This window comes from Pholis gunnellus (assembly GCF_910591455.1).
Source record: "Pholis gunnellus genome assembly, chromosome: 17".
NCBI lineage: Eukaryota > Metazoa > Chordata > Actinopteri > Perciformes > Pholidae > Pholis > Pholis gunnellus.
In genome coordinates, this window is record NC_136544.1 from 14,207,873 (window position 1) to 14,232,698 (window position 24,826).

The 24,826-nt window shown below is 43.5% G+C and overlaps 3 protein-coding genes across 3 annotated transcripts; 2 read left to right on the forward strand and 1 right to left on the reverse strand.

The window, feature by feature from the left end:
- Positions 1-56: 56 nt before the first annotated feature.
- On the reverse strand, positions 57-5,647 carry nup85 (nucleoporin 85). The gene is made up of 19 exons (XM_079178046.1): positions 5,514-5,647; positions 4,999-5,089; positions 4,756-4,912; positions 4,556-4,626; positions 4,427-4,470; positions 4,223-4,292; positions 3,969-4,090; positions 3,743-3,877; positions 3,261-3,383; positions 3,004-3,135; positions 2,787-2,893; positions 2,584-2,667; positions 2,409-2,474; positions 2,063-2,214; positions 1,848-1,965; positions 1,254-1,354; positions 688-839; positions 483-572; positions 57-212 (listed from the first exon to the last, which is right to left on the reverse strand). Exons 1-19 carry the CDS (start codon positions 5,544-5,546, stop codon positions 114-116), a joined length of 1,947 nt encoding a protein of 648 aa, XP_079034172.1. The 5' UTR covers positions 5,547-5,647; the 3' UTR covers positions 57-113.
- Positions 5,648-6,409: 762 nt separating this feature from the next.
- On the forward strand, positions 6,410-11,523 carry LOC306709767 (small ubiquitin-related modifier 2-like). The gene is made up of 4 exons (XM_079178041.1): positions 6,410-6,462; positions 7,697-7,828; positions 9,517-9,588; positions 10,146-11,523. Exons 1-4 carry the CDS (start codon positions 6,442-6,444, stop codon positions 10,206-10,208), a joined length of 288 nt encoding a protein of 95 aa, XP_079034167.1. The 5' UTR covers positions 6,410-6,441; the 3' UTR covers positions 10,209-11,523.
- A 360-nt stretch (positions 11,524-11,883) lies between these two features.
- On the forward strand, positions 11,884-20,870 carry LOC306709960 (jupiter microtubule associated homolog 1-like). The gene is made up of 5 exons (XM_079178295.1): positions 11,884-12,063; positions 14,492-14,631; positions 17,497-17,645; positions 18,805-18,835; positions 20,285-20,870. Exons 1-5 carry the CDS (start codon positions 12,008-12,010, stop codon positions 20,437-20,439), a joined length of 531 nt encoding a protein of 176 aa, XP_079034421.1. The 5' UTR covers positions 11,884-12,007; the 3' UTR covers positions 20,440-20,870.
- The last annotated feature ends 3,956 nt before the right edge of the window (positions 20,871-24,826 follow it).

Genomic DNA, 24,826 nt, shown 5'->3' on the forward strand with positions numbered 1-24,826 from the left:
TAATGAACATTATGAAAAGAGTTTTATTATCAAACAGCACATTTTCATTACTTGGACTTTATATACACAATACAAAAATGCAAAGGAAGAGCTTTTCTTTATAATGTCACCACTCATGCCTCCACAGTTCCCTCTTTGATGATCGCCATGGCCAGATTCCTGGCCAGCGCGAGTCTCAGTAGCTCCACTTTGGTCAGCTCTATGTCTTCCTCCTGAAAGGACAAACACACTCGCATAAGAAGTGTGGAGGAAGTATTGCAGCTGTAGAAGAAGAGTCTTGTGTATTACAAGCTAATGCATCATGGGTGAATTGTTCTCTCGTTTAACCTTGAAGCGGGAAAACTTGAATAACTTGTCTGGTTTCACTTACCTTCATTCAAACTCAAACACCAAATTGACATAAACGACCAAATATGAAACACTTTTGTCGTCACAATGATCAGCACCTGAGCAGGATTCGGGCTGCGTGAGGAGCTGCGTACCTGCGGGGGCTTGTCTGAGGCGTTCAGCGAGGAGGTGAGCTCCTCCAAACAGAACATCAGCTCATGGGTTTGGTCCGCCGAGAAGATCACCTGAACAATCGACACACAAAGCAACCTTTTAGGTGAAACGGTCCACAAAACAGCTTCTTTGCAAGCAGTGCGAGGTTCCTCTTTTGTTCTTTGTTTTGTGCGCGGTGGTCCCGACCTCTTTCTGCTCCAGCAGCGGCAGGGCGTCGGTCAGCAGAGTCATCCAGAAGCTCCGGGGGGCGATCTTGGCCGTCATTAAAGAGAGGAGCAGCTTGGCCGCCTCGCTGAAGCGCTTCTCTCCGTACAGCTTGTGGAACTCACGATACTTCCCTAGGAATGAAAATAAACATTGTTTTTAGGTCAATTCTACCAAGATAATGCTGACATAGATTACATCACACAGTAAAGTTACCTTTCATCTGCATGAATTGTTCACACTTCAGCTAATTTAGTCATGAAATCTGTATAATTTCTTACTAAATGTAGAGAAACAGAGTTACAATAAGTCATTAAATGTACTGTACTTGTATCTATAGGTTGGTTTGTCTAGTTTCCCTGATGTTCTTCCAGTTTATCACGCGGTCACATGCCGTCACATTAAGCAGCACATAGCTTTATTTATGTGTGCACACATGTCTCTGTGTCCGAGTCTCATGTGACGATAAGGGAAGCTGTCCAGGAGGCTGAACGTCCTCTCACTTGAGTCACAAGTTCAGCAGCGCTACAAGTGTTCCTTGTTCATACCGAGGAACGTGAGCCTGTCGCTGAGGAGCATCGCCGGACCCAAGTTGTCTATCAGGTCCAAATCAGAGAAGGTCCCTCTGGCGCAGTAATCCTGTAGAAACCTGACACACACACACACACACACACACACACACACACACACACACACACACACACACACACACACACACACACACACACACACACACACACACACACACACACACACACACACACACACACACACACACACACACACACACTTTTAAAATCACTTGGCAAGAAAACAACCTCAAGTGCTTTCACAAGGAGACCAGCAAGCTGCAATTTAGACCTCAAATCACAAACCACATGTACTTATTCACTGTACGTCTGTACTTTAAGCAAGAAGCGTTTAGTTGTCTTTAAGAGTGATCAACTCGAGAAATATCATCTCACAAGAGTCATCTGAACTTGAGGTTTGAGGCCGATATAAGAGCGTGATTAAGACATGCCTGCAGAACGGCTGCTCTTCAGAGTCCATGGTGGAAACAAGATACAGCTCTCTCCAATAAGCCAAAAGGTTTCTTTAAAAAGGCAACGTCTTGCAGAAGAAGTGTTGTTCGGGGGACTAACCTCTCTGAAATGAGCGTGGCAAAGGCGGCATCTTTGGCCCTGATGCTCCAGGAGAGAGCAGAGCCCAGTCTGTTGTTCCTCAGCGCCCGCATAGCCATGATCTTACAGATACTCCGCACTGGAGAACGACCAGGAATTAAAAAAGGTTTAACTCGCTATCACAGCTACATTAACGTTTTGGGTAAGACAGGCGGATACTATGAAAGAAGAGCTACCTTGCTCGGACATTTGCCTCTGCTCACAGATCCGGAGCACCTTGAGGGCTTTGCGCTCCGTGTCTAAAGGAACGCGCTCAATCTGCAGCTCCAGGTAGACACGGCCGAACTCTGGGCAGTGGTCAAAGTAGTCCACGGCCAACTGCCACAGACTGAACACACACACACACACACACACACACACACACACACACACACACACACATGAAAACATCCTATAACATGAGGCGACTGTAGAAGCAAATTCCAACTGTGCCGACACCTTCTAGGGCGGAGACTAATGTAATTTAATACACTACGTCATTTCTACACCATGAGGATGATTAGTAACTTAAATAAAACGTACCTGTGATGAGTGAAGAGACCAGAAGCATATTCCAACAGGAGAAACTCCCTCAAGTTGGAGCCAAAGCTGAACACACACACACACACGTAGATGTTAGATGACTAAAGTGTGCAGTCTTGTTGTCTCCAGATTAAGACTGTATGAATGTACAAACGCAGCTGAACAGAGTCCTTACTGCAGATTGTGGGACTGGAGGAGTTTGCAATGATCCAACAGATCCGTCAAATGGGCCACAAACCACCAGTTGTTGAGAGCGATGCTGATGAGACACGTGGTGGAGACATTAGGAAAGCGTTCAAGTTTAAACAGGAATGTGGCTTGTACTGTATGTCCAGTATAGATATATATTTATAGATGGATGTAATTCTGCCATGTTACCTGCAGTCCTTGATGACCTGATGGATGTCAAACTCAAAGGCAGCCAGCAAGATATTGTCCAGGGGCTCTGGGACGCTCCTCAAGTCTAGAAACATCGTCATGCATGACTGCAGCGCACACACACACACACACACAAAGACAGACACAGTAAATAACAGGCACGCAGTAGCAGTGAACATGAATGCCGAGTGGTGCAGCAGCAGTTAGTATAGTGTACCTGTGCATAGTAATGTAACTCGGTGGGTTTGACCGTGGGGTGGCAGAAGAGCAGTCTCGTGACCAGGAAGTGGTACCAGGTGCTCAGGAGTTCCTTGTGCTCCAGCAACGTGTCTTCGTCCCCCACTAGGATCTAACAATACACGACAAAACACAGGAGGGAAATGGTGTTAATGTAAAGATTATATATCTTAAAACAGGACTTCTCATTGCTTATACTAAAGATGTCATTCGACATGTTCTACTGAGGGCTCTGACCTTGCACAGGATCTCCAGGTGTTGATTGCTGGCGAACGAGTTGTCCTGCAGGCAGCGGTTCACCTCGTCATGCCAGTGTCTCCACTTCACATCAAACTCTGTCAGCGTCTGGGTGCCACCAGGCTAATGATCATCATAGAGAGTTAAAAAAAAATGTGAATGTTCAACATAATGGAAACTAGTACAATAGCACTGCAATCAATTATAGTTTTGCGAAGCGTGTAGTGTTCAACTCCTGCAGAAAAACAGGTTTGACATTTTTAATGCTGTAAATAGAGGCGTCATTCTCCTGAATGATAATTGTGCTTATTAAAAAGCCAGCATTCATATTTGTAATTTCGGCATGAAGTGTGTTTTAAAAGTAATTCCACTTACAGCTCAGATCAAACCATCGTGTGACATAATTCTGGCGAGCAAGAATATAAAATGACATGCAGATATCATCTCGCCACGGCAGAATAAAACTAATAAGACGATCTTACGTTGTAGAATGGCATCTTGCTGAGCAAAGTGTCCATCAGCTTGTACATGTTCCTGGCAGCAGGCTGCAGGGTGGCCTGCTTCACCAGCATCTGTCTGGCTTCTTCCAACCTGCCCTGCAGCACATAACTCACCACCTGCACAGCACAGATACAAAACATGAGATAACCGAGAGTTCAGCCTCAAAACTAGGGCTAGGTGTGCATGGTGTGTGTGTGCTACACCTACCACATCCCAGTAGTCGTGGTGCTCAGCAGGGCTCTCACTTTGCAGCACTTCTCTGGCCTTCTCATCCACATCAGCCTTATGTAGCCTTACCCAGTCTAGGAGGTGGAGCAACAGGGAACCCGCTGAGGACACACACACACACACACACACACTCTGTTTGTTTGGGTGCTTTCATAATCTCAAAAGTCACGTTATAAAATGTATTGCAGAGATACAAAGGGAGATTAACGACAAGCACAAAGTCAAACTCTAACCAGGAGCAGCATCAATGAACAGCACTTCACACAGATTCCAGATCAGTTCTATGGCCAACAGAATGGACACCTGTAACACCAACACAGAGGCAGAGGTTGTTCTTGAATTACTGCTGAGCGCTACTCTAAACTCATACACAGATTGCATCCTGTATGTGCATTGTGTCTGCATCTCACATAAGGATGTAGTGGCTCAGTACATACCTGATTTCCATATTGCGTGGCTACTTCTGCATCTTTTGTAGAAACTGCAGAAAAAGAGAGAAACGTGATTATTTCAGAAAATTCACAACGAAGATTAAAAATATTAAAATTACATTTAATAATTCTGACCTGCGACTTGCTGAAGCTCCTCCATACAGGCTCGTATCACGGATCTGTAGTTTTTACTGATGCTGACGAATCTAAGGAGCAAGATGGAGACAGATCATGATATCCAATCCTTTCTGCAGGTGCTTCGTCTGCCTTTTATAACGAAGGCTTGTGTGAAAAGCAACACAGTGACATGCACAGAAACAGAGCCGTCGCCTTACTGGGGTTTTTTGTTCTTGCTGGGGAGGTCCTCCTTAATCGTTTGCAGGCCAACAAAGATGTGATGCGACTCATTGAAGAGCTTGCGTAAAATGGGGGAGTATATATCCTCATCTTTCCTGACTTCATGGACGAAGGAGCAGCCAAATCCTTTAGCATCTGAAAATGAAGGACAGACGGCAACATTAGGGACGAGGGAGAGGGTGGAAACATAGAGAGGGGCTTGTATCAACATCCACACATACCTGACGCTTTGTAAATGGTCTCATACACGAGGATGTCACCTGGACCCCATGCAAATCCCAAATGCTTCCCATCACTGGCTGCAGGAATATTCTGCATTCAAGGAAGAGACATTTGTCATCAAAACAGGTGACGGAAAGATTCAAATTAAATATAGACTCATTATGTGTTCTAGCTTGTAGAAATCCCTTCATTGATTATTGAATAAAGACATAAAAGCATGATAAAATAGCCAAATTTACAACGTTATATTAACTTAAATTAAGTTACTACTAGTTAGTTACTTTCTAACTAACTAGTCTCCATTGTATCCGCTATGTTCTTCCTGCTTTACATTTAGGACGTATGAATTTCTGTTATTAACCTTTGTGTCTCACACACGTTATGGGACTTTCTCTGTTTATTTAATAATTCAACGTAGCTTGATTAGTTGTGTTGTTGCGATACAGTTAAGCTAGTTAGCAATGCTATTCAGAGGGAGAAAAGAGAGAGGATTCATCTACTGCGGGCTACTCACTGTGACCGCCGGCTCCACGTCTACCTCCTCCATCAGAGAACGGTATTATAGACACAATATATTATAAATGAACAACTATTCAGCTGTAAACACTCCACCACATGAACTACAGGTCCTCTCGCGCGCCTCACTCATTCATTCGAAGGCCCCTCACCGCGCAGTGGTGATGACGTCACGCTAGGAGCTGGCCGTTCTCCTGCCTGACTGTACGGTGGTCTTTACATCTGCTTTGTATATGGCTCATTATTATGTGGTTTTATCCCGACCATGGACTGTATATAAGACATACATACTTAAATGAACAACATATGACCAATACATCTGGTTCACATACAGGAAATCAATTAATGAATTGGCTAAATATGTTCTGTTATCCATGCACAAACATACACGTTTTCACTAGATTAAGAATCAGTGTTTTGATTTGATTTACATGCAAGTACACAGTCTTATATCTATATATATATGAAATAATTTAATAAAGAAGCGCATCTTCATCATCAGAGAGAAAAACAAGATGGCCGCTGGGATTTATAGAGTTAAAAAGAAGAAAGAAGAATAAGTGCAGTAAGTGTAATGTACTGTCTAGTGATGCTGGCGGAGGACTGAGGAGAGGTCAGTAGTGTGAGGAGGTGCGTGTTGTGGGTTAACTGAACCGACACAATCCTGACAACAAAAGGAAAAAACATAGTTGTGCGCGTGCACGTGGCGCTGAGTGCTCCTGTCACGCGCATTGGGACTCTCCCGCCCATGCCCAGACCGCGCTTTCATCCTCGTGATCCGGTGTAGCCAATCAGAGCCCGGCACTGTGGACGCGCACTGGCGCGTGACCGCGCACGCTTGGTTGGAATAGTTTAAACGGGAGCGAGTACGTGCGCGCACCCGTATTCTTTGTGTGGCAGTGTAGAGAAGCGCCAAAAGAGTGACCATGGCTGATGAAAAACCAAAGGTGAGTATCTTCACATTGTGTCAAAAATACTCTTTTATTCCACCAGACCTGTGTCATAGGGGCACATGGGGAAATGTCCACATGTTCTGTTTTGCATTGATAAAGTTGAGAGCTAAATTTGAACTACTAGCTGTACCTACTTTGATAGACCGGAAGGTTTGTGAACGCGCATTCACAGGCGCGCGTCTCGCTTTCTGCTTGATCACACAGCCAACCAGCGCGTGTCATCCTCGGTGGCTCAGTTTATTTACTAGTGTGCGAGAGAGAGACTTTTGATGTTAATAGCATGTGTGTGTGTGTGTTCACTTTCTATTTCTACTCTACTACATCTCAGAGGGAAATATACTGTTTACTCCATTTGTTTGACACATTAGTTACTTTGTAGATTCAGATCATCAATATGAAATACAATACAACAACTAATAAATAATGATATGCTGTTATGGATCAGGTTTCCCAGCAGAGCTCCACCTTTACCAGCTGCAACATTAAAGTGATAAAGACAACATAGCATCCATAATGGTTCTCTGTCAAGCCAGCTTACCATCAGGAAGGGGTCCATCTTTGTTCCATTTCTGTTTACTTTATACCTAAATAACTCTGTAGTATCCTAATCAATACTTTAATGTCCATTTGTTTTGCCGATGATACAATTTCACATGCCCCAGGCCATCAAAACTTGTTGTGGCACTCACAACAATGTCAGATATAAAATGTTTACTAAAATACATAAGTGGATTAATAATTTCATCACATTAATGCAAAAATCTTTTATATTTAATGATATTTGGAACATTGTCAGTAACGGCTTAAGAGTCAACGGTACTAAAGAGACATCTGCCTGAGGAGAAGGTTTATAAGTCAAACCGGATCTCAAAGCTCTATTGTCTCACAGTATAAATAGACTCATACTACTCTACATACCTTAATGACATGTTACACCTGTTACCTGTTGCTCTTCATTCACTGTTGATGTTTCATCTGTTATTACTAATCAATCAATCACCCTAAATGTCAACAACAACGACGTAAAGATGATTTAAGATTGCAGCTCTGGAACAAGAAGAGAAACATGCAGTTCTTTACATCTGTGAAGCTGTAACCCGGAAATGAACCGTGTTTGTCGTGGATCAAATCTGCATATATATAAGACAATAATCTGATTAATCCGCTCTGGTTCCCTGCATGGCCGTGTTAACTTTTGTTTTTTTCTCTCTCTTTCTTTATCAATCAGGAATCGGTCAAGACAGAAAGCAACGAACACATCAACCTGAAGGTGGCGGGTCAGGATGGATCGATAGTGCAGTTCAAGATCAAAAGACACACGGCGCTCATCAAACTCATGAAGGCCTACTGCGACAGACAGGTGGGCGGTTGCTCAATATCTGCACACAGCAACCATAGCTGATTGATCGTGACCATTCAGGATGATGTCACAGGTTTATTTCCTAAACTAGTGGTAACAAATCACTGCATTGTACTGGACCACATACAGCCAGTGAGTGTTCTCTTGTGTGTACTGCCACTTAGTTATTTAAGATCTTTAATGAAGGTTAGCTTTGATATTCACCCTCCAATGTGTGCTTGTTGTGATGTTTAGCTTCATATCAGCCACTAAGAAAATGTTACATACCTTATAGTGTCTTTTTCCTTTATTATTTAGCTTGCTTTTTAATCTTTATGGAGTCAAGAGGAGCAGCACCTCCACTATTACTCACACCCACTGCATGAAATACATCCACTCGGTTTCATTTTTTAGAATATGTTGGGTAAATGACACCTAAAGACCCTCTTGCAGGTTTTTTGACAAAACTCCCGATGTCCCCTCATTAATAATATTAGTTGCACCGGTATTCACAATACTGGGGACCTAGAACTGGAACACCTAAATGTAATGCAGCTATTATTCAAGTTATTGAGCTTTTCCTGCTCTGACATGTCAACATGTCTGCCAGTAAAAGGTTAACCAGAGTTTGATGTTTTTTGGCAAACTGTAGCAGAAGCCTTGTCGTCGTCTTTCCAAAATGTTTGGACGGCGTGGAGCGAGGCTGAGGAGAGCAATGTTGCTAAGTGTGTGCTGCTTTGACATCATATGGAAATACTTATTTGAATTGAATTGATGGCTCAAAGCAACCTCTCTGAAGGATGCACATGTTTAGTCGTGTTAAGAAGACATAACTAACTAACTACCGAACGCTGGCCTTTTGAGAAATTCAAGTTTTGTCCAACAGACGCGTCACATACAAGCCATGTAGAGACATTGCAGTCTGCGGAAAGGTCAGACTTAAATAAAAGCCAGAAGAGACACACTAAGGAGTTATTCATCATGGTCATTTGTGTCCTCAAAGAGGTATTGTTCATAGTTTATTGGCTATGATCCAGTTCTGCTACGAGATCTACGAGAGTGATCGCATGGCTACGAAAACAATGTTGAGGTTTGATAACTTTTACATTCTGAAGCATCTATTTCAGCAGCCTCTGATATTATTCTGCATCTGAAAGTCAGATGAGGTTTAACTCTCTTGAGGAATGGAAACTCTGCGTTGTCTGTTCCTTAGACGGCCAGAAAAGAGACGCGTTTGTCAGGCAGCTCATTTTTTAAAACTACCGTGAGAAGCAGATGTTTTTCAATATTCCTTTATTTGTGTTTTACTGCAGGAGACGGTACAGCAATACTCTTCTATTGCCTTTAAACTTCAGCACTTAATACAAAGAAATACATGCTTTAAAATGTTATGAATATAATATCTAGAGATGTCCATGAAACGCTCTGCTTGTGCTGTATGCAATCAACTATAAACAACATGACAGATACCGTTTTAAAATACATAAATTGGGTGGAGGTATTTTGTGTTTTTCTCTAAATGTAAATGAAATGTGCTACAGGATGAATGATCGATTGTTGGTAGAAGTCTTGCTCACTGATGGTCGTGCTAACATAGAGTTGGTCAAAGTCACCTGATCAGCACCGTCTGTTTTTACAATTCATAACATGGAATGGGAATAATGAGTCTTTTGATTTACAGCAATCGTTGTATGCGTTTGTCTCTCCAGGGACTTTCAATGAGGCAAATCAGGTTCAGGTTTGACGGACAGCCAGTGAATGAGACGGACACACCATCGCAGGTAAGAGACAATGAGTCAATACCCAAAACAGACTGAATAAGCGCCGTGCACTTATCCAGAAAGGTATTTCAGACCCTTTCATGGGGAAGCTCGAACTGGTGCTCTGGGTTTTTGATATTCCCTTTCTACCCTCTGCGCTGTTAAATACGCTATAGAAATGAAGTACTTATGTGATAGTATGTGACACCTTAAATGGAAACATACTTGCTGCAGTTAAAGGCTGGAGTACGCACAACTTGCATGTTATGCCATTTTATTGCAATGCTGTGCAAGCCTGGCTTAATGTTTCAATGAAGCCATTTTGCCGATGCAAACGACAAATTTAAGCTTGAATAGAGCTCGATCTCAGCCCTGAGGCTCATAACATGTAACTGCAACATCTCCTCTCCTCTCTCTCTCTCTACAATATATCTCCTCTCACTGTACAACGTTTGCCTAATGAACCCAATTTATCTTGGAAGATGCAGACCAACTGTGTATGAAATGCACATAACTTCAGGCTTATCAAAGTCATGTGACGCGTGCTTGTGTAACTTCTTTTTTCTTTCCCTGAACAGTTGGAAATGGAAGATGAAGATACAATTGACGTGTTTCAACAACAGACTGGAGGCCTCATTTAATCAACCGCAATCGCGTCACCATTGTTCCTCCTTGACACAATCAACCTCCCCGGCCTGTGATAGACAGCGGCTGCTTCAACGGATGTCCATGCTGAAGAAGATCTTATTTTCTCTGCACTACACACGACTGCTGTATAGTGTTTGTCGTTCTTACCCGTGTTGCTTTTCTGTGTTTGTACATAAACCACGCCCAGGTTTTGTTTGTTCATGCTGTATTGTGGTCGAGGGCTGCAGACAGATAGGACTGGTGACGGAGGGAGAATGAACGCAACAGACTTTACTGAACTAATGTTGTTGGGCTCGGCTTGGTAAGTGCCCACAATATCTGTTCTTAATCTGTATTTCATCCCTTAGGGAACAGTATACCCAGTTTATGAATGGGGCTGCATTGTTATCTTCAGTAAAAAAATACTTGATTTTATACATTTTTATATAGTAGTGGACGTGTAAAGGAATGTTTCATTAGTCGTTTGACTCAGCCACGCTTCATGTTTTGGGAAGCCTGAAGGGGACGTCTCAGTTAAGGAGAGACACCCCCGGGCAAAAACATTGTTTATCATGCACTGATCAATTTTGAGAATTCGGGCTATTTTGCTTCCATAACGTGTCTGATTTCAGACTAGTGGAAACAAAAACATCCCAAAAACACATTTAGGTGTTTATTTCACTTCACTTTCTCCTAAATTCACCAAAAGTTAGCAATAGATAATGTCTCATTTGCATATTTTCAAATGGAATTTCAGAAAATGTTTTGCCCTGTTCACCTGTATTGTCTGTTAAAATGTATGACATTTTACAATACATGTCTCTCATACAGAGAACCAGAAATCTCCACTTCGGACTTACATACACCAAAGTTTCCACTTTTTTCTAAAGACGGGTTTGTTCATATATCCTTCATAGTATGATTTGTAGAACATCTTATTCCTTAAAAACATGGTGAAAATGTGTGTTTTTTTTTTATGGCTGTTGACAGTATTTTCTGATTTATAGAGTGATGTAAAAACCTTACCCTCTAACATGTCAACAAAATGAAACATGAATTTTTAACCTGGCTTCTTTTTTCTTTTTTTGCAAATTAGCACATATTTATTAAGGTAATGCATAATTTGCATATTTAAAATAATGTTTCTGAAAACTTGTAATAAAAAGAAATGTATTGCCTTAATATAAACAACCAACTCGGGAAGTTTCATGATGACATATGTCAGTCAAACATTTTTACCTTATTCACCTGGGGTGTCTCCCCTTAAATAAACATCTGTATTGTCTATTAAGATGCTTGTTAAAATAAAGCTATTGTCCTTTTTTTAAACTTCCACTAATTTTGTCTGGCTTTCCAATGTGGTTGCTGGACCCTCTTTTGGGCAGAAACGCATATAAACGTTTTTCTTTACCCTTACATTGCAGTTTGAAATATTTCATGATCAATGCTAATAGATTAGATAGCAGGGATGTGGACTCTACTGTCTGAGACCTGCCACCAGAGAGAGAGGCGATCGCTGAGGTTCTTTCCAATCAGAGAGTAGTTCTGTGACGTTCTATCCAATCAGAGAGTAGTTCTGTGACGTTCTATCCAATCAGAGCGGGTCAAACGCTGGTGGGCTGTGTCTCGTGGGCTGGCACCCGCAGAACCAACGGATCTGGTCGTCGCTGTGCTCTTCAGTGTCGGGTGGAGTCTACATCCCGTCGCAGCTCTGCGGGAGAAGAAGAAGAAGAAGAAGGAGGAGGACTGTTTCTTTCACTAGTTTCTCTTTGACTTATTTGTCACCGCCAAGGCGTCGAAATACTCCACGAAGATGACGACGACAACCACCTTCAAAGGAATGGAGCCGGGTTCTAAAAGCAGTTCCAGGTAGAAAAAAAAGAAAAGAAAAGAGCTGAAAACCTTTTGCGGAGGAACAAAAGAAGTGTGATGCGGTCAAGCCTCTCAGCTAGCAAACGCCTCTTTTCTGCTTCAAGGCAAGCCTGCTACCTCACGTTAGCCCGCTGGATTTAGAGAAACTGTCACATAGTCTTGCTAATTAAGTTAATCTTATTGGCTGACTGGTGCTCCACGTAGCCTTTAGCTAGGTTCGTTAGGTTAGCCTGTCTGGGCGTTGCAGGATAGCGATAATTAGACATGCGGGTTTGAGAAGATGGAAGAAAATGGAGAAATGGTCAAAGCTGCCGTTACCTAACGTTAACCCGTTTGTGGTTAACTAGCTGTGGTTCATACATTAAAAAAACTTTTTAATTTGTTCTTCAAGTCCCAGCTCCTCTCCTGCGGTGATTTCTAAATGTGCTGTTGTTCGGAGTTGCTAGCTACTAATCTAGCCAATATATTAACTGTGGGGGTTTTGCAGCCATTTTTAAATAGAAGTAAAAAAAAAAGTGTAACGTTAAAGCTCAGGGGCGAGAGTCCAGATATGTGATGATAATGTTGATTGATTGCAGGAAGAATCGTAGACGAGACTTGTGTCTGCATATGTCATTATCACTCGATATGGCTCATTGTTGGTTAGGGCGATTGGAAGTTTGGAGAAACTTCTAGATAATATTGTAGTTTCAATAGACATGTCTACGCTACATCATCTGACGAATAATATCGGTTAAATCTTTTTTTTTTTAAAAACACCTTAAGAGGGCCACGCATCCTCCAGGCACGCAGACGCGGCTCTCCAGTAAGTGATGCGTCTCGTCTGGATGCATTCCTGCCCCTCTGCAGTGAAAAACAATGCAGAGAAAAGGCCTTTTTTTAATGGGTCGTGTTTTTCAGGGCACACGAGCCCGATTTCCGAGTAAAACTATTCCTATTCGCCTTTTGCTTGTGGTGAGCATGTCAAGTGTCGGTCAGTCATTAAGCGTTTTGAAGTCGCATGCTGTTTTCTGATGATGGGAGGCCTTGGGTGGGGGCTTTGCGCTAGATAAGCCTGTAAATCTTCCCTTAGCTCTTTGCTTTTGCTCCTTTTTTTTTTTTTTTAAAGACCCTTTTTTTACGAGTTGCTGGTCATTTCTGATGCTAGCCGACCAGAGGGATCCGTGCAGCAGCTACTTGAGCAGAATTAAGCTAAAAATCTTTAGTAGGCCATCAAAAAGCCTTCCACCCTTCTCTTATCAGACATGCAGATCTTCTGGCTTTTTGAGCTCAGCTAGATCTGCCCTAGCTCCACCGGCCCTGAGGCTGAACCTCCAGCTTCTAATCATTAATGCCCCTTTTTTCATTGATATTATTTGCAGTTTCATTCTAGGGTGGGGTCTGCCTGCCAGGCAGCTAAAAGCTCCCCCCCCCCCCCCCCCCCCCCCCCCCCCCCCTCCCCTCCCATCGCAATCCGGGTGGAAAGCATGAGCTCATCCTTCGCTGGCTAGGAGGTGAAGTCTGCTTTAGGCATTACTGTCACAGCCACGAGTGTGTGTGTATACAAGAATTAATTTAGAAAATCCACGCCAATGCAGTTGCTTTTCTTTTGTAGTTTTGCTTCTAGCATCTGCCCGGCCTGGCCCTCAGACAGCTGCTCAGTGTGTGTCAGCTGGTGGCTTCAGGGACTGTGAGGAGAGGAAAAAGAGGGAGGGGTCAAGCAGGGGCTCTGCAAACACACCCCGACTGTCCTTCAGCACAGCGAGGACAAGCGGCCTCCCTTCTCCTTATCGCGTCCCCCTTTTTGTTGAGCTTGTGTTGGTAGGAATGTCGGCTGGATAGTGTGCTTTGTTTACCACGCATTGGTTCCGCATGCAGCGTTTCTATATTGTTCTAGAACAGCTAGGTGACCTATATTAGCTGTGCACATCAGACTTTTCACCTCCATTGTGTGACGTTGACCCAGAAGGGGCGTCGTGTTTGATTTACTCACAAAACAATGACATTACAATGCAACCAGGAACCGACACCAACGCCTTCGTGTTGTCACTGCAAAGGAATCTGCGCCGAGGAGAGGGCAGCGGCCGGCCCGCTACCCTCTCTGATTATATGTGACTGGAGTCAGCTGCAGGGCAGAGATTGTCTATATGACGGGCTGACAGCCGGGGCTTAGAGAGCGGAGACCTTGCTGGTGGCCCGTGTGTGTTTTTTGTGTGTGTGGTATGTTTATAGAAGGGTTAGGGTGGAGCAGCGAGAAAGCTGCAAGTAGCTTAAGGCGTCCTCATGTTATATTTGACTATTGATTTTTTTTTTTTTTGTTGCACTGTGCAGCTGATCAGCAGCATGTGACATGAAGGCCCTGCGTTTTAGTTTGGCCTAAATAGTGGGGGATGGTAGCCCGATGTCAGTCAAATGATATGATGATCCGTGATTTGTTGCTCCTTAGGATACTACGACCGCCGGGCGGGGCTTCCAGCATTTCCTTCGGCGCAGACGACGACTCGACTCCCCGCAAGGACAAGATGGTCTCCAACATCTTTGCAGAACCCGAAGACCTCCATGCTCATCGGAGGAACAATCCACCCAGTAACTCAATCTAATATCACTTTAACCCCATCTTGATTCATTTTTTCTATGTGACAATACCGACGGGCTGAAAACAATAAGGTTTAGATTTACAAGTTGTTTGAGTTTGGCACCAGGGGAAAAGCAACATGGACTTGATTCCTCTCAGGTGACCGTGGAAAAGATACAAACTAGAGTGTAGAGTATTTTTCCATTTAGGTTGTCAGAAAGAACATCCCTCAAGTGAAATAGCCCAAAAGCTCCGGAGCACTGGGATAAGGGTAATTTGAAGCTAGGCTTTGTTGGACGGGGATGAGGATCAGCCCTCAACGGAAAGAAATAGGTCAGTATAAAAACGTGTCAATCGGTGAAACGTGTGGCCTTGCACAGACACGAGGGACGTTTCACTTTTGGGTACACGAGGAGAGGAAGGCAAACGCAGCAGTAGGCGATACGGAGCCTGCGAGCGGCAGTTTAACTGATGTATAAAGTGTCACGGCCACTGCCAAACATGTAGCCACTGAGGCTCGAATGAAAAATGAATATAGTCTCACATGAGCCTGCCAGTATTTAGCCAAATGAATAATTCATTCTCAGCTTAAGTATGCATTATCCTTATTGCTTGTGATAAGGATGTGGATTTGCAGCCGGCTCCAGTCGGTGTGCAGAAAGAGGAAGGTTGAGTCCCCGCAGCAGTAGGATTCCATTCCTGCTCGAGGCCGTGAAGTTACTCACGAGCCAATGATCACATGTCTTCACACTGGTCACTCTGTGGGAAACAATTTACATGGTGTATAATGATTTCTGGATGCGTGGACAGTGAAGAATTTACCCCCAAATCATTAGTTCAGCCTCTGACCTTTATGGACAGCAGCTGCTGACAGTAAACGGCCTTTTCCTGCCCGCATTGTATCCACTTGGGTCAAGTTCAGGAGAGCCGGCTCATAGCTTTCCCCCTTTAACGGATACAACTGGATGAGGATAATTGTCTCTGCCTGAATGAGCACGATTTATAAGCATTGTGCGATCTGTCTGGCCTGCCTGTGAACTCTCTAGCATAGACGAACAGGCCGTCCTGGTTAGATCCTTTTTAAGTATGAATACTATCCTGCAGGACGCATCCATGCGTCACCCTGGGTATAGCTGTTAGTCTGGTAATAATTGGACATTATATGGCAACATTGTGTACACTAACAGACCTAGGAAGCTCTGTAGACTTCACCATCCACCTGCTAGTTCCCCCCCACACACACACACACACACACACACACACACACACACACACACACACTAAACCCGTGCTTCACCCTCGTGCCCTCTGGCAGCAGATATGGACGACTGCTCTGCATGAGAAACTTGCTTTGGGACGAGTTTTGTGCCTTCAGGCATTACTGCCGTAAACGGCCCGGGCACACTAGAAGACTTGTGTTGTTGAGTGTTTTTGCACGACTGTGAAAGCACATTTCAGTAAAGACTGAATCTGTATCACGGAAGAGTTTTTATAGGGATTGTTCCTTTCCAATGAAAAACTGTTCACACGATGTGATTTGTATGAACTAAAAAAAGAGTTGAGTGGAGTGTTCTTCATAAGGTGGTCTTCGAGTGTGTGAAGCTAATTCTTAAAGTTGGTTTCGGTCTTAAACCGTATCTTCTGACGAGCGTTATGACTGTGTTGTGTCAGTTCAGCTGTAGGAATGTGCTGGTGTTATGTTTATGCTGACGTAGAAGCATAGTGCTAGACGAAGCCGTTGGCAGGTTGTTTGTCAGGATTTTAAGGTTTTCAGATACTGAGTGAGTGTCCTCAGCATCGGGCCACACGAGGACCCCTCTGTAATCGGAGAAGAAGCCGAGACCAGCAGCACCAGCCCAGCATGGTTGTCGTTTCTGCCTTCAAGCTCGTTTGTCCGATGACGTTAGCGTCAACATGCATTTATATCTTGGCCCCAGGAGAGCTATACGGTTAAGTAGGATATGCGTTGTAGTGATGAGAACATAATGCATCACTGTCCAGCCAATGAATCTGGTTTATCGTCTTCCATTTACCGGCCAGAAATGTGGAGCCGGTAATGAAGGAGGTCTTGTTGAGCGAACGAGGCTTTCAGCGGGGCTGATTCACTTCACTCCATTAACAACAATGGCCACTCCCACGCTTCTCCGGCAGGCCGTTGTTCCCCCCTCATGACAAAGACGGTCTGTCCCCTCCACGGCCCTCTGGGCTACAGCTGGGCTGTTACCTTATGTGGCTTTAGTTCCCCACAGCGTGCCAAAACGCTTTGTTTTAATGCTCTTTCTGCTAAAGGAGAATACAGCCGCTGCAGCGTTACGTGAGGTTTGGCAGTGGTGCCGTCTGCCTGGAAGAGTTCCACTAGGTTCCTGTTGCAGACGCCCAATCGGCTTTGCTGATGTTTTTCTGTTGGGTCTCAGTGATTTTTTTTTAATAAAGCTGATGTTTTCTCAAATCTGACGAGATGAATCTTTTGGCGAGCGTGGTTGTCTCATGGGTGAGAAACATTTGGAGGGGGGGGGGGGGCTTTGTAGCTAATTGGATTAGTGTCCATATGGTATGAGTCTGCTGCTTTTGAAGCCTGAGTCATGTTTTGTCATTTGTCTCCCGTGTTTCCTGTCTCACTTCAAAATAATCTATTGGCCAAAAGGGAGGAGGGGGGGGGCGGGATCAATAAAACAGGCTTTCAGCTCGTGTATGTCGTGTTTTCCTCTTAACATGTTTTTTCTAGATGGAGGGTGTTGTATGCTGTACAGATTGTAAAAGCCCTTTGAGGCAAATCTGTGATATCGGGCAATATAAATGAAATTGACTTGACTATTACACTCTGATCGGTCTTTAATCAGTTCGTTGCTCTCCCCGTCTGTCTCTTACCATCACAGCTGGAGCAGCTGTAGGAACCCTGTGCGGCGAGCCCTCCGCCCCGCTGAGGCGATGCCAGCAGCCTCTTCTCTTCCCCAAGAACACCGAGCCGGAGCTGACCACCATCCACAACTCCGGGGCCGCCTTGGTCTGGAACCAGAGACGAGAGGTACCGCTCGCTTCAGTCTTGTCGAGGCGCCGTTTCCAAAAAACGGAGCCGCAGCCCATAGTTTAGGGCCTGAAAAGCACACAGTCCTGTCATTCTAAACAGTTCAGTGGAAAATTCGTTGGGGGATGGATGACTTAATCCATCTATTTGAAACTGACCCAGGATGTTGTTTGATCGATGTTCTCCGCTGACGTTATTTGTAATCCCTGTGGAGGTTTAATTTTTCATCTTCACTCCCTGACATGGGTAGAATGTTCTGTTTGAGCAGTTTTTAAATGAGGTATAAAGAGACGGTGAAGCAGGAAGTCTGTTCCTGGTGGTGTAACGGACCGCCGTTGGTCCGTAAGGATCCCCCTCACGGCTCGGCACGCATGTGAACCGTCGATTAATTACACAGTTTAACCATCTTAGCGTGAAATAGAGTTTTACTGCCGATTTGTCATCGGCCGATATTCAATAACAATATGAGATTGGGATATTGGCATTAATGCTTTCTCTTCGCTGATGATGCTACATTGTGAACAACAAATCCGTGTTGAATTAACAGCTGAGCTAATAACGATGGCAGTGCCGGTGCAGCTAACGTACGGAAGTACCGTTCAGTTACATTATGATGCGTTCATGCTCTATTCAGTAAAAAGGATTATTGGGCAAACGTCAATTATTAAATTAAAATGATGTGTTGAAGTGTAATCTTGTAAAATGTAGATTCTGTCGAGAAACTTTAATAAATACATTGTTTGAAGGAGATGTTTTCACAGTAATATTAAATATATATTAGAGCTATATAACGCTAAGTATCAGTATAATACATAATTAAAACTACTAATGCCAAGTTTGTTTTATTAACACAAATACAATCTTTTATTTTGCTAGTCATTTGAATTGTATGTTTTATGATAATAACCACTATAGATGAAAATAACAAGTTTATTTTATTGACTTCGGGACTTCGGGGCCTTTTAAACCAGCTGTTATAACAAGACAATAACACAAATGAGCTTTAATCCGCTACCTGTCTCGTGGACTGTGTTGTCACAGAGCAGGAAATGATTCAGATAACACAAAGACACACAAAGACATTTTACAGATGCAGGCGAAAAAGTCCCTTTGGTTCAGCGAGGATGTCTGATATCTTTGTCTTGTGTTTTCATTGTAGGTTGAAAATGGCCAAGAACCAGCGAATACTGGTGAGTATGCTGATCTGTTTGTAAAGAGGCCTGTGAGTGTCTCTCTGTCTAAACAGCATGACTTCAGTGAGTAGCGACGTGGTCCACTTTAATAGATCAGGTAACTCCACTTTCACTGCCTCTAAATACTCTAAATGTGCTGCTGGCGTCCGTCACTTGTTTTCTTAAAGAGACAGTACACGTGTTCTCCTTTTCTAAGTCAACATCACATGATCTCTTTGATGTGGTTTCTCCCTGTCATGATGGCGTGATGGTCTGTAGTCAGGCAGCTGTTTTTTTGATGGCAGGCTTCACTTAGTAAGAAGCGCTTTTTATTATTAACCTCCAGGTGCAGGTTTGTAAGCGAGTGGCTGACTGCTCACATAATGGAGGGTTTCACCGCACGTCCATGCCTCTTTAGAAATAACAGCTCTCTTATTTGCCCTGTTTTTGAATGTGATTGGAATGTGTGTGTGTGCTTTTGAAGTATATATTATAATAGAAATGGAATAGAAAGGACTTCAGTCAGTTTATCAACACAATGAAGCGAGTCTGCTGCACAGTTCATTGATAGTTGAACACAAACTACAATTTACCGTCCACTTCGCGCTTGCGGGACCGTTACCAGATGTTTGTTTCATTTAATAACCGTTTTGCTTCTAATAATCTGTATTTAGTTATTCATAAGCCTTTATTTAATGCATGTTTATTTCTGGCACTGCAGCGTTCTTTGTGGTTCCTAGAAATCCAAACTGCGCTGTGTTGAGGGAGAATCTTCCCAGCGAAACTGATCAGTAGATCCCGCAAAATACACAATCGCCCTCTGTTGACACGTTTCCTCCTATTATTTGCATGATCCTCCCTTAAAATAACATGTGTAGAAAGGCGCACCTTGCAAACAAATAATGCAAACTGCAACAGCCGGGTTTATCTGTTTGATAAATACGACACACGTTTGTGGTGGAAGGCGTGCAAAGGCCTGGAGAGTTCTGATGTGTGAGCTTCTGGGTCCACGTTGAACAGGCTGCCCGTGTGGTCTCCTAAAACATTATTTAATGCAGTTGTCACAGCAACCACACCACTCGCTCTGGTGTCGAGCCGAGAATATTTGAGTGTCCATTATGAGAGAAGAGAAGATTTTAAAATCAGTGTTGCCCTTATATGTGACTTTTACGTTGTTGCGTCCTCTTGAGTTTGCAAATCCTGCAGTAATTCAGCCACTAATGGACCAGAGGCTGACTTGTTGACATTTGTAATAACATATGAAATGTTATTTTTTATAGAACTTATACAGACGCTACAATTCTAACACAATCGGTCTAAAAAGGAGGCATTGCATCCTCTCCATCCGTTGACCAGTTTACCAATCTTTACTCTAAAACCTAATGCAACCGTTGAGGACACTTAGCTTCCAGCCCCAGTGTGTTTTTACCGGCTAAACCTCGTCGTGTCTCTGTGCTGCACCTGCAGAGTGTCCTGACAGCGTGGAGGTGGAGGTGGAGCAAGAGGAGCAGGAGCAGCCGAAGGAGACGACACAGCCCTCTGCCCCGTCGGGAGATGCCAACGCTGCCGCGGGCGGCCGAAGAAACCCACCCGGTGGCAAGTCCAGCCTCATCCTGGGTTGAGACCACTTGTTTGTTTTTGTTTTTGTTTTTCATTCGAACGCTTTTTTTTATATTTTAAAAGATAAATGCCCCCCCACCGCTCTCCTCCTCCTCCTCATCGACTCGTCACCTTCTTCCCTACTTCACATGCACTCAGCGCCGTCACGTCCATGGGCCCCCGTGTCCTCTCCCTCCACCCTCAAACCTTTTGTTTTGATCCTTTTTTCTATTAAAATAAGAAAACTGTTGACAAAAGCACTTTACGTATCTCTCTCTCTCTCTCTCTGCCCCTGTTCCATTTCCGCCCATCCTGTAGTGCATCGCGCCTGCTGGGAAAGGCATGACGTTTAGCTTGTCCCTCATTCTTCCCTGTTGTAAATGGTAAAGGAAAAAATAATTAAAAGATTTGATGCGTGGATTTCTAAATACAATAAAGATTGATATGAATTTGCTGTGGCTGGCGTCTTTTTTTTTTTAATTTGGTAACGGTCATGCAACGGTATAGAATGAATATTTTATTGCAGTTTAGACGTGAAATAGTGTAGATGAAGGCACGTAAAGTTACTAAAAATGTAGACATCACATTTCTCCTTTTCAGTTTCCATGTGTATTAATAATAGTTCAGCATATAGAGCTGAATATTATTTAGTACACTTGGATGAAGACCGAAAACTGCGGCTGTTGAGAGCAGAGACAGGCTCTGTGACTGGAGATCTGCCAAAGTAATCACAAAGCCCCCCTCCCCCCACCCCCATGTCTCTTCATGACATCACACGCTGGATATTTGGCTCTCTGCAGTCCGTCTGATTTAAGACCGGCGTTGCATTTTGCTGTGGAGTCGGATTCAAAAGGTGAAGTGATTCATCTCTAAGATGTAATGTTACTTTTGAAACACGACCTTCAGCAGCACTCCACGAAGATGGCTTTATTTGGAAATGCTTGTCTTAGTCTTGAGTTTATGTGGATGCCGTTCACACATTGTTCTTTTCGTATTCTGAAATATTCAGAGCGCAGAGTTCAATGTTACTCTGAGAAAGTATCGTTGAATCGAAAGCTACACAAAGAGTGGTGAATCGCGACAATTAGATTTCCTTTTTGACAAACGAGTAACAAATCCAATTTGTTTGAGGTTACTTTCTATACAATTATGTGACCAATTCAGTAATGGAAATTGCAATTCAAATGATTGCATCTGGAGAAGACGATTCTGTAGGTATTGTGACATATAAAGGCACATTTGAGATATGGTCACCTATATTTAGTGCATTTATGCACATAACTCCTTCAGCTGTTACAGCCATGCTGATGCCAGAATGCCCCTACATGTTTATCTTATAACAGCATGGAAGCTATAACTGCTGGACGGACTGAGTAGCAGAGACGAGGGTGATTATCATAGAAATTCAACCCCAGGAAGTGACTCTTGATCATAGATTGAGTCCTTGAACTACTGTACAACCAACTGAGATGGAAAGATGCACTTGTCAGTCCTTGATGTGAAATGCAAAAAAAAAAAAGGCTTCTAATAGAAAATGATCACTTCTGATTATTCATGAGCCCCAAATAGAGTCCTTTCATCTTTACTCTGTGATTTGATCTGAATGCCTGTATTGTTGGCTGTTACTGTGAAGCTGGGGGATCTTTTAGCAGTGATGATAGAGAAATATCTGGGAATGACTGGTAGTTTGAACGATCTTGCTGACCCAAAGCATCCACGTTTAGATTTTCTTTTTCTCTTAAGTCTCACCGTGGGCTTCCCACTATATTCTGAAAGCTCCATACGTCTGTAACTGTGGCCTTCGTCTCTCCCTCCGGAGCTACAACTCTCCCTCCTGAGCTGACAAACCGCGAAGAGCAGCCCGTGAAGAGTGCGGTGTGTTTAAGCCCTCGTCTGCTGTGAAAGGCATGCAGAGGTCACTTAAGATCAAGCAAAGAACTTCCTGCTCTGGAGACGCGCCAGGATGTTGGAGGGCAGTCAATGAAGGCTTGTTTTTAGGTAAGTGCTGTATACCCACAAGGGAAAGCCCTGTTCCTTTAAATACATACCTTAAGACACACAGTCAGACTGGATCTCTGCTGCCTTTCCCTCCTGGAGAAGACCCAGCGTTCATTTTGAGTGTACAATTCCTTACTTTTTGTCCTCTGTAGCAAACAAATGCCACCCTGCCGTTTGCTCTTTTGTCCAGATCAACAGCTAATCAGTAAAACCACATTAGAAACAGACTATTTTGTCAATCCCCCCCCCTGATTATCCTGCTAATCTTTCTAGAGAGACGGGAGATTAACATTTTCCTCCCCCCGCAGCCATATGCCAAGTTATTTAACCGATGTCTGTGATTAATGTGGAAGCACCCGTGCTCATTTGCAACTTCAATGTATTGACGGGGCCATGACACCAGGTGTCCTCCAGATGAGGCCTTGTGTGTTACCAGGAGATCTCTGAGGAGGAAAAAGGATATGAGCGCGTGGAAATGAGGTGAGTCATCTCTGAGTGACATGGCAAGCAATCAGGCAATCAGGCAATCGATGATCCCATCCACTCACACTGCACTGACTCAGCAATTGAGGAGAAAGGATAATTGTATGAGGAAGTACGCTATTATTAAAGCGTCGCCCACCAGAAGCCCTAAACAGGAAGCACTGGTTGGCGAGTGGACAGGGCCATTTCCGTAGCGACAGAGGGAGTGTAAAAGCCCTGCTTGGGGGTGTCTGCTCCGGCTCACGTCGTATCTCTTTAAGCAGATGAGACTGGAGGAGAGAGGAGCAGGGGGATGGACGGGGACCTTTTCAAATCTGTCCCAGAGGAAGGCAGAGAGAGCAGGCGGGGTGGGGGTAGGTCTTGAATTCATCTCCAAAGACGCTGAAAGCCTTTTATTGATGTGATCGATGTTGATGTTTACAATTCTCTCAGGACAGTGACATCTAATGGAGTCTGTTGAGGTCCTTTCTGCTTCAAACTACACTGGTCAGCATCTTATAAAACCTTGTTAGGTACATTATGTGATTTTACTCCTGAATATATGGGCGGATATTTTTCTTTGAGTACATGTTGATGCAGAAATGTTTACACACCAGCCTCCACTTATTGGTGGCCAGAGGAGTTTTAGCATCAAACTGTATTTTATCTAAATGGTTAACACTTCTGCCACTAGAGGGCAATACAAACAGTGCAAAACAAAGGCCTCCCACTCACTGCACTACACTAAATGCTAAACGTTTGACCTACTTTCAGTGTGGAATATGCATTGACAAGCTCTCAAAAACATTGTTAAGTGCTAATGTGTTTCCTTGTGTCTGATGCTTTCTGGAGATTTAATGAAGAACAGTCTAATATTCAGCTTCCCTTTAAGTATGAGTCATATATATATTTTATATAAATAGTTTTGGGACGGATAATCTGTCTTTTGTCAAGGTGATAAACCAATTCCTGCCATGTGTGTATATTATCATTTTAGTTCAGATTAGAGCTGCCAATCTCATATTGCAGAAGTTATCTTATTGCACACACAAGTTTCACATGTTGTTGGAAGACTTTTTGGTCAAGAAGTCTGAGGCGTAAGCAAAAAAGATTTATATTGCTTCCCTTTTAGGGTTTACATTTCATGTGATTTCTTTCATACAGTCACTGTCAGCATGTCTATTGTCTGGTTTAAGCGCATAGCCTTCCTTTGTTTGTCCTGCACAGCCCTGGGTGGCCCAGGTAAGACTCATTACATGTTTAATATCTAAAATTTCATAAAGCTTTTGCATCACTGGGATTACGATTGAGATTTTTTGTGTCTCTGTCGACGTAGAATCATACCGACCCTTTTATACTGTTTCATTTCATTCCTGGCAAAACTGTATTCTGAGCCAGTGAGGTGGTTTCTCCTCCTTTGTATGAAACATGCCATTAGCTGGCATTATATTCATTGCTGTCTGTATATGATCTACTCAGAATATATACTCATCTTTAAAACATAAAGTATATTTTACAGTTAAGTTTATCAACACACCGCCTGTTTAAGGAGTTTAACTATTGTGACAGCTAGCTTCACACTAAGTAAAAGCTCTTCTTTTTACTGTAGAACTGAATCCAATTTGATTGCCAGCGCTGTGATTGTCATCAGACGTGTTTGATCTTCCTCTGCTAACAATGCAGATGCACTAGTGCAGACGCTCAAAACACACCACGCAATGATGATATCTTGCCTCGTGCTATTATAGAGGGTTTAAAAACAGCCAAAAGTGAATCTACACTTCCGGTACGAGCGGTGCTGCTACGTCAGAGATGTTTCTTTGCTAAAGAGTCAGCCAATCCCACATTACGTTGTCTCTATGCTGTCTGATTACGTTGTCACCTTCTCGCCCACATCACACACCTTGATGTAGGTCACGTGGTAGAAGCCGCTCTTGGTGGTGTGGGGGG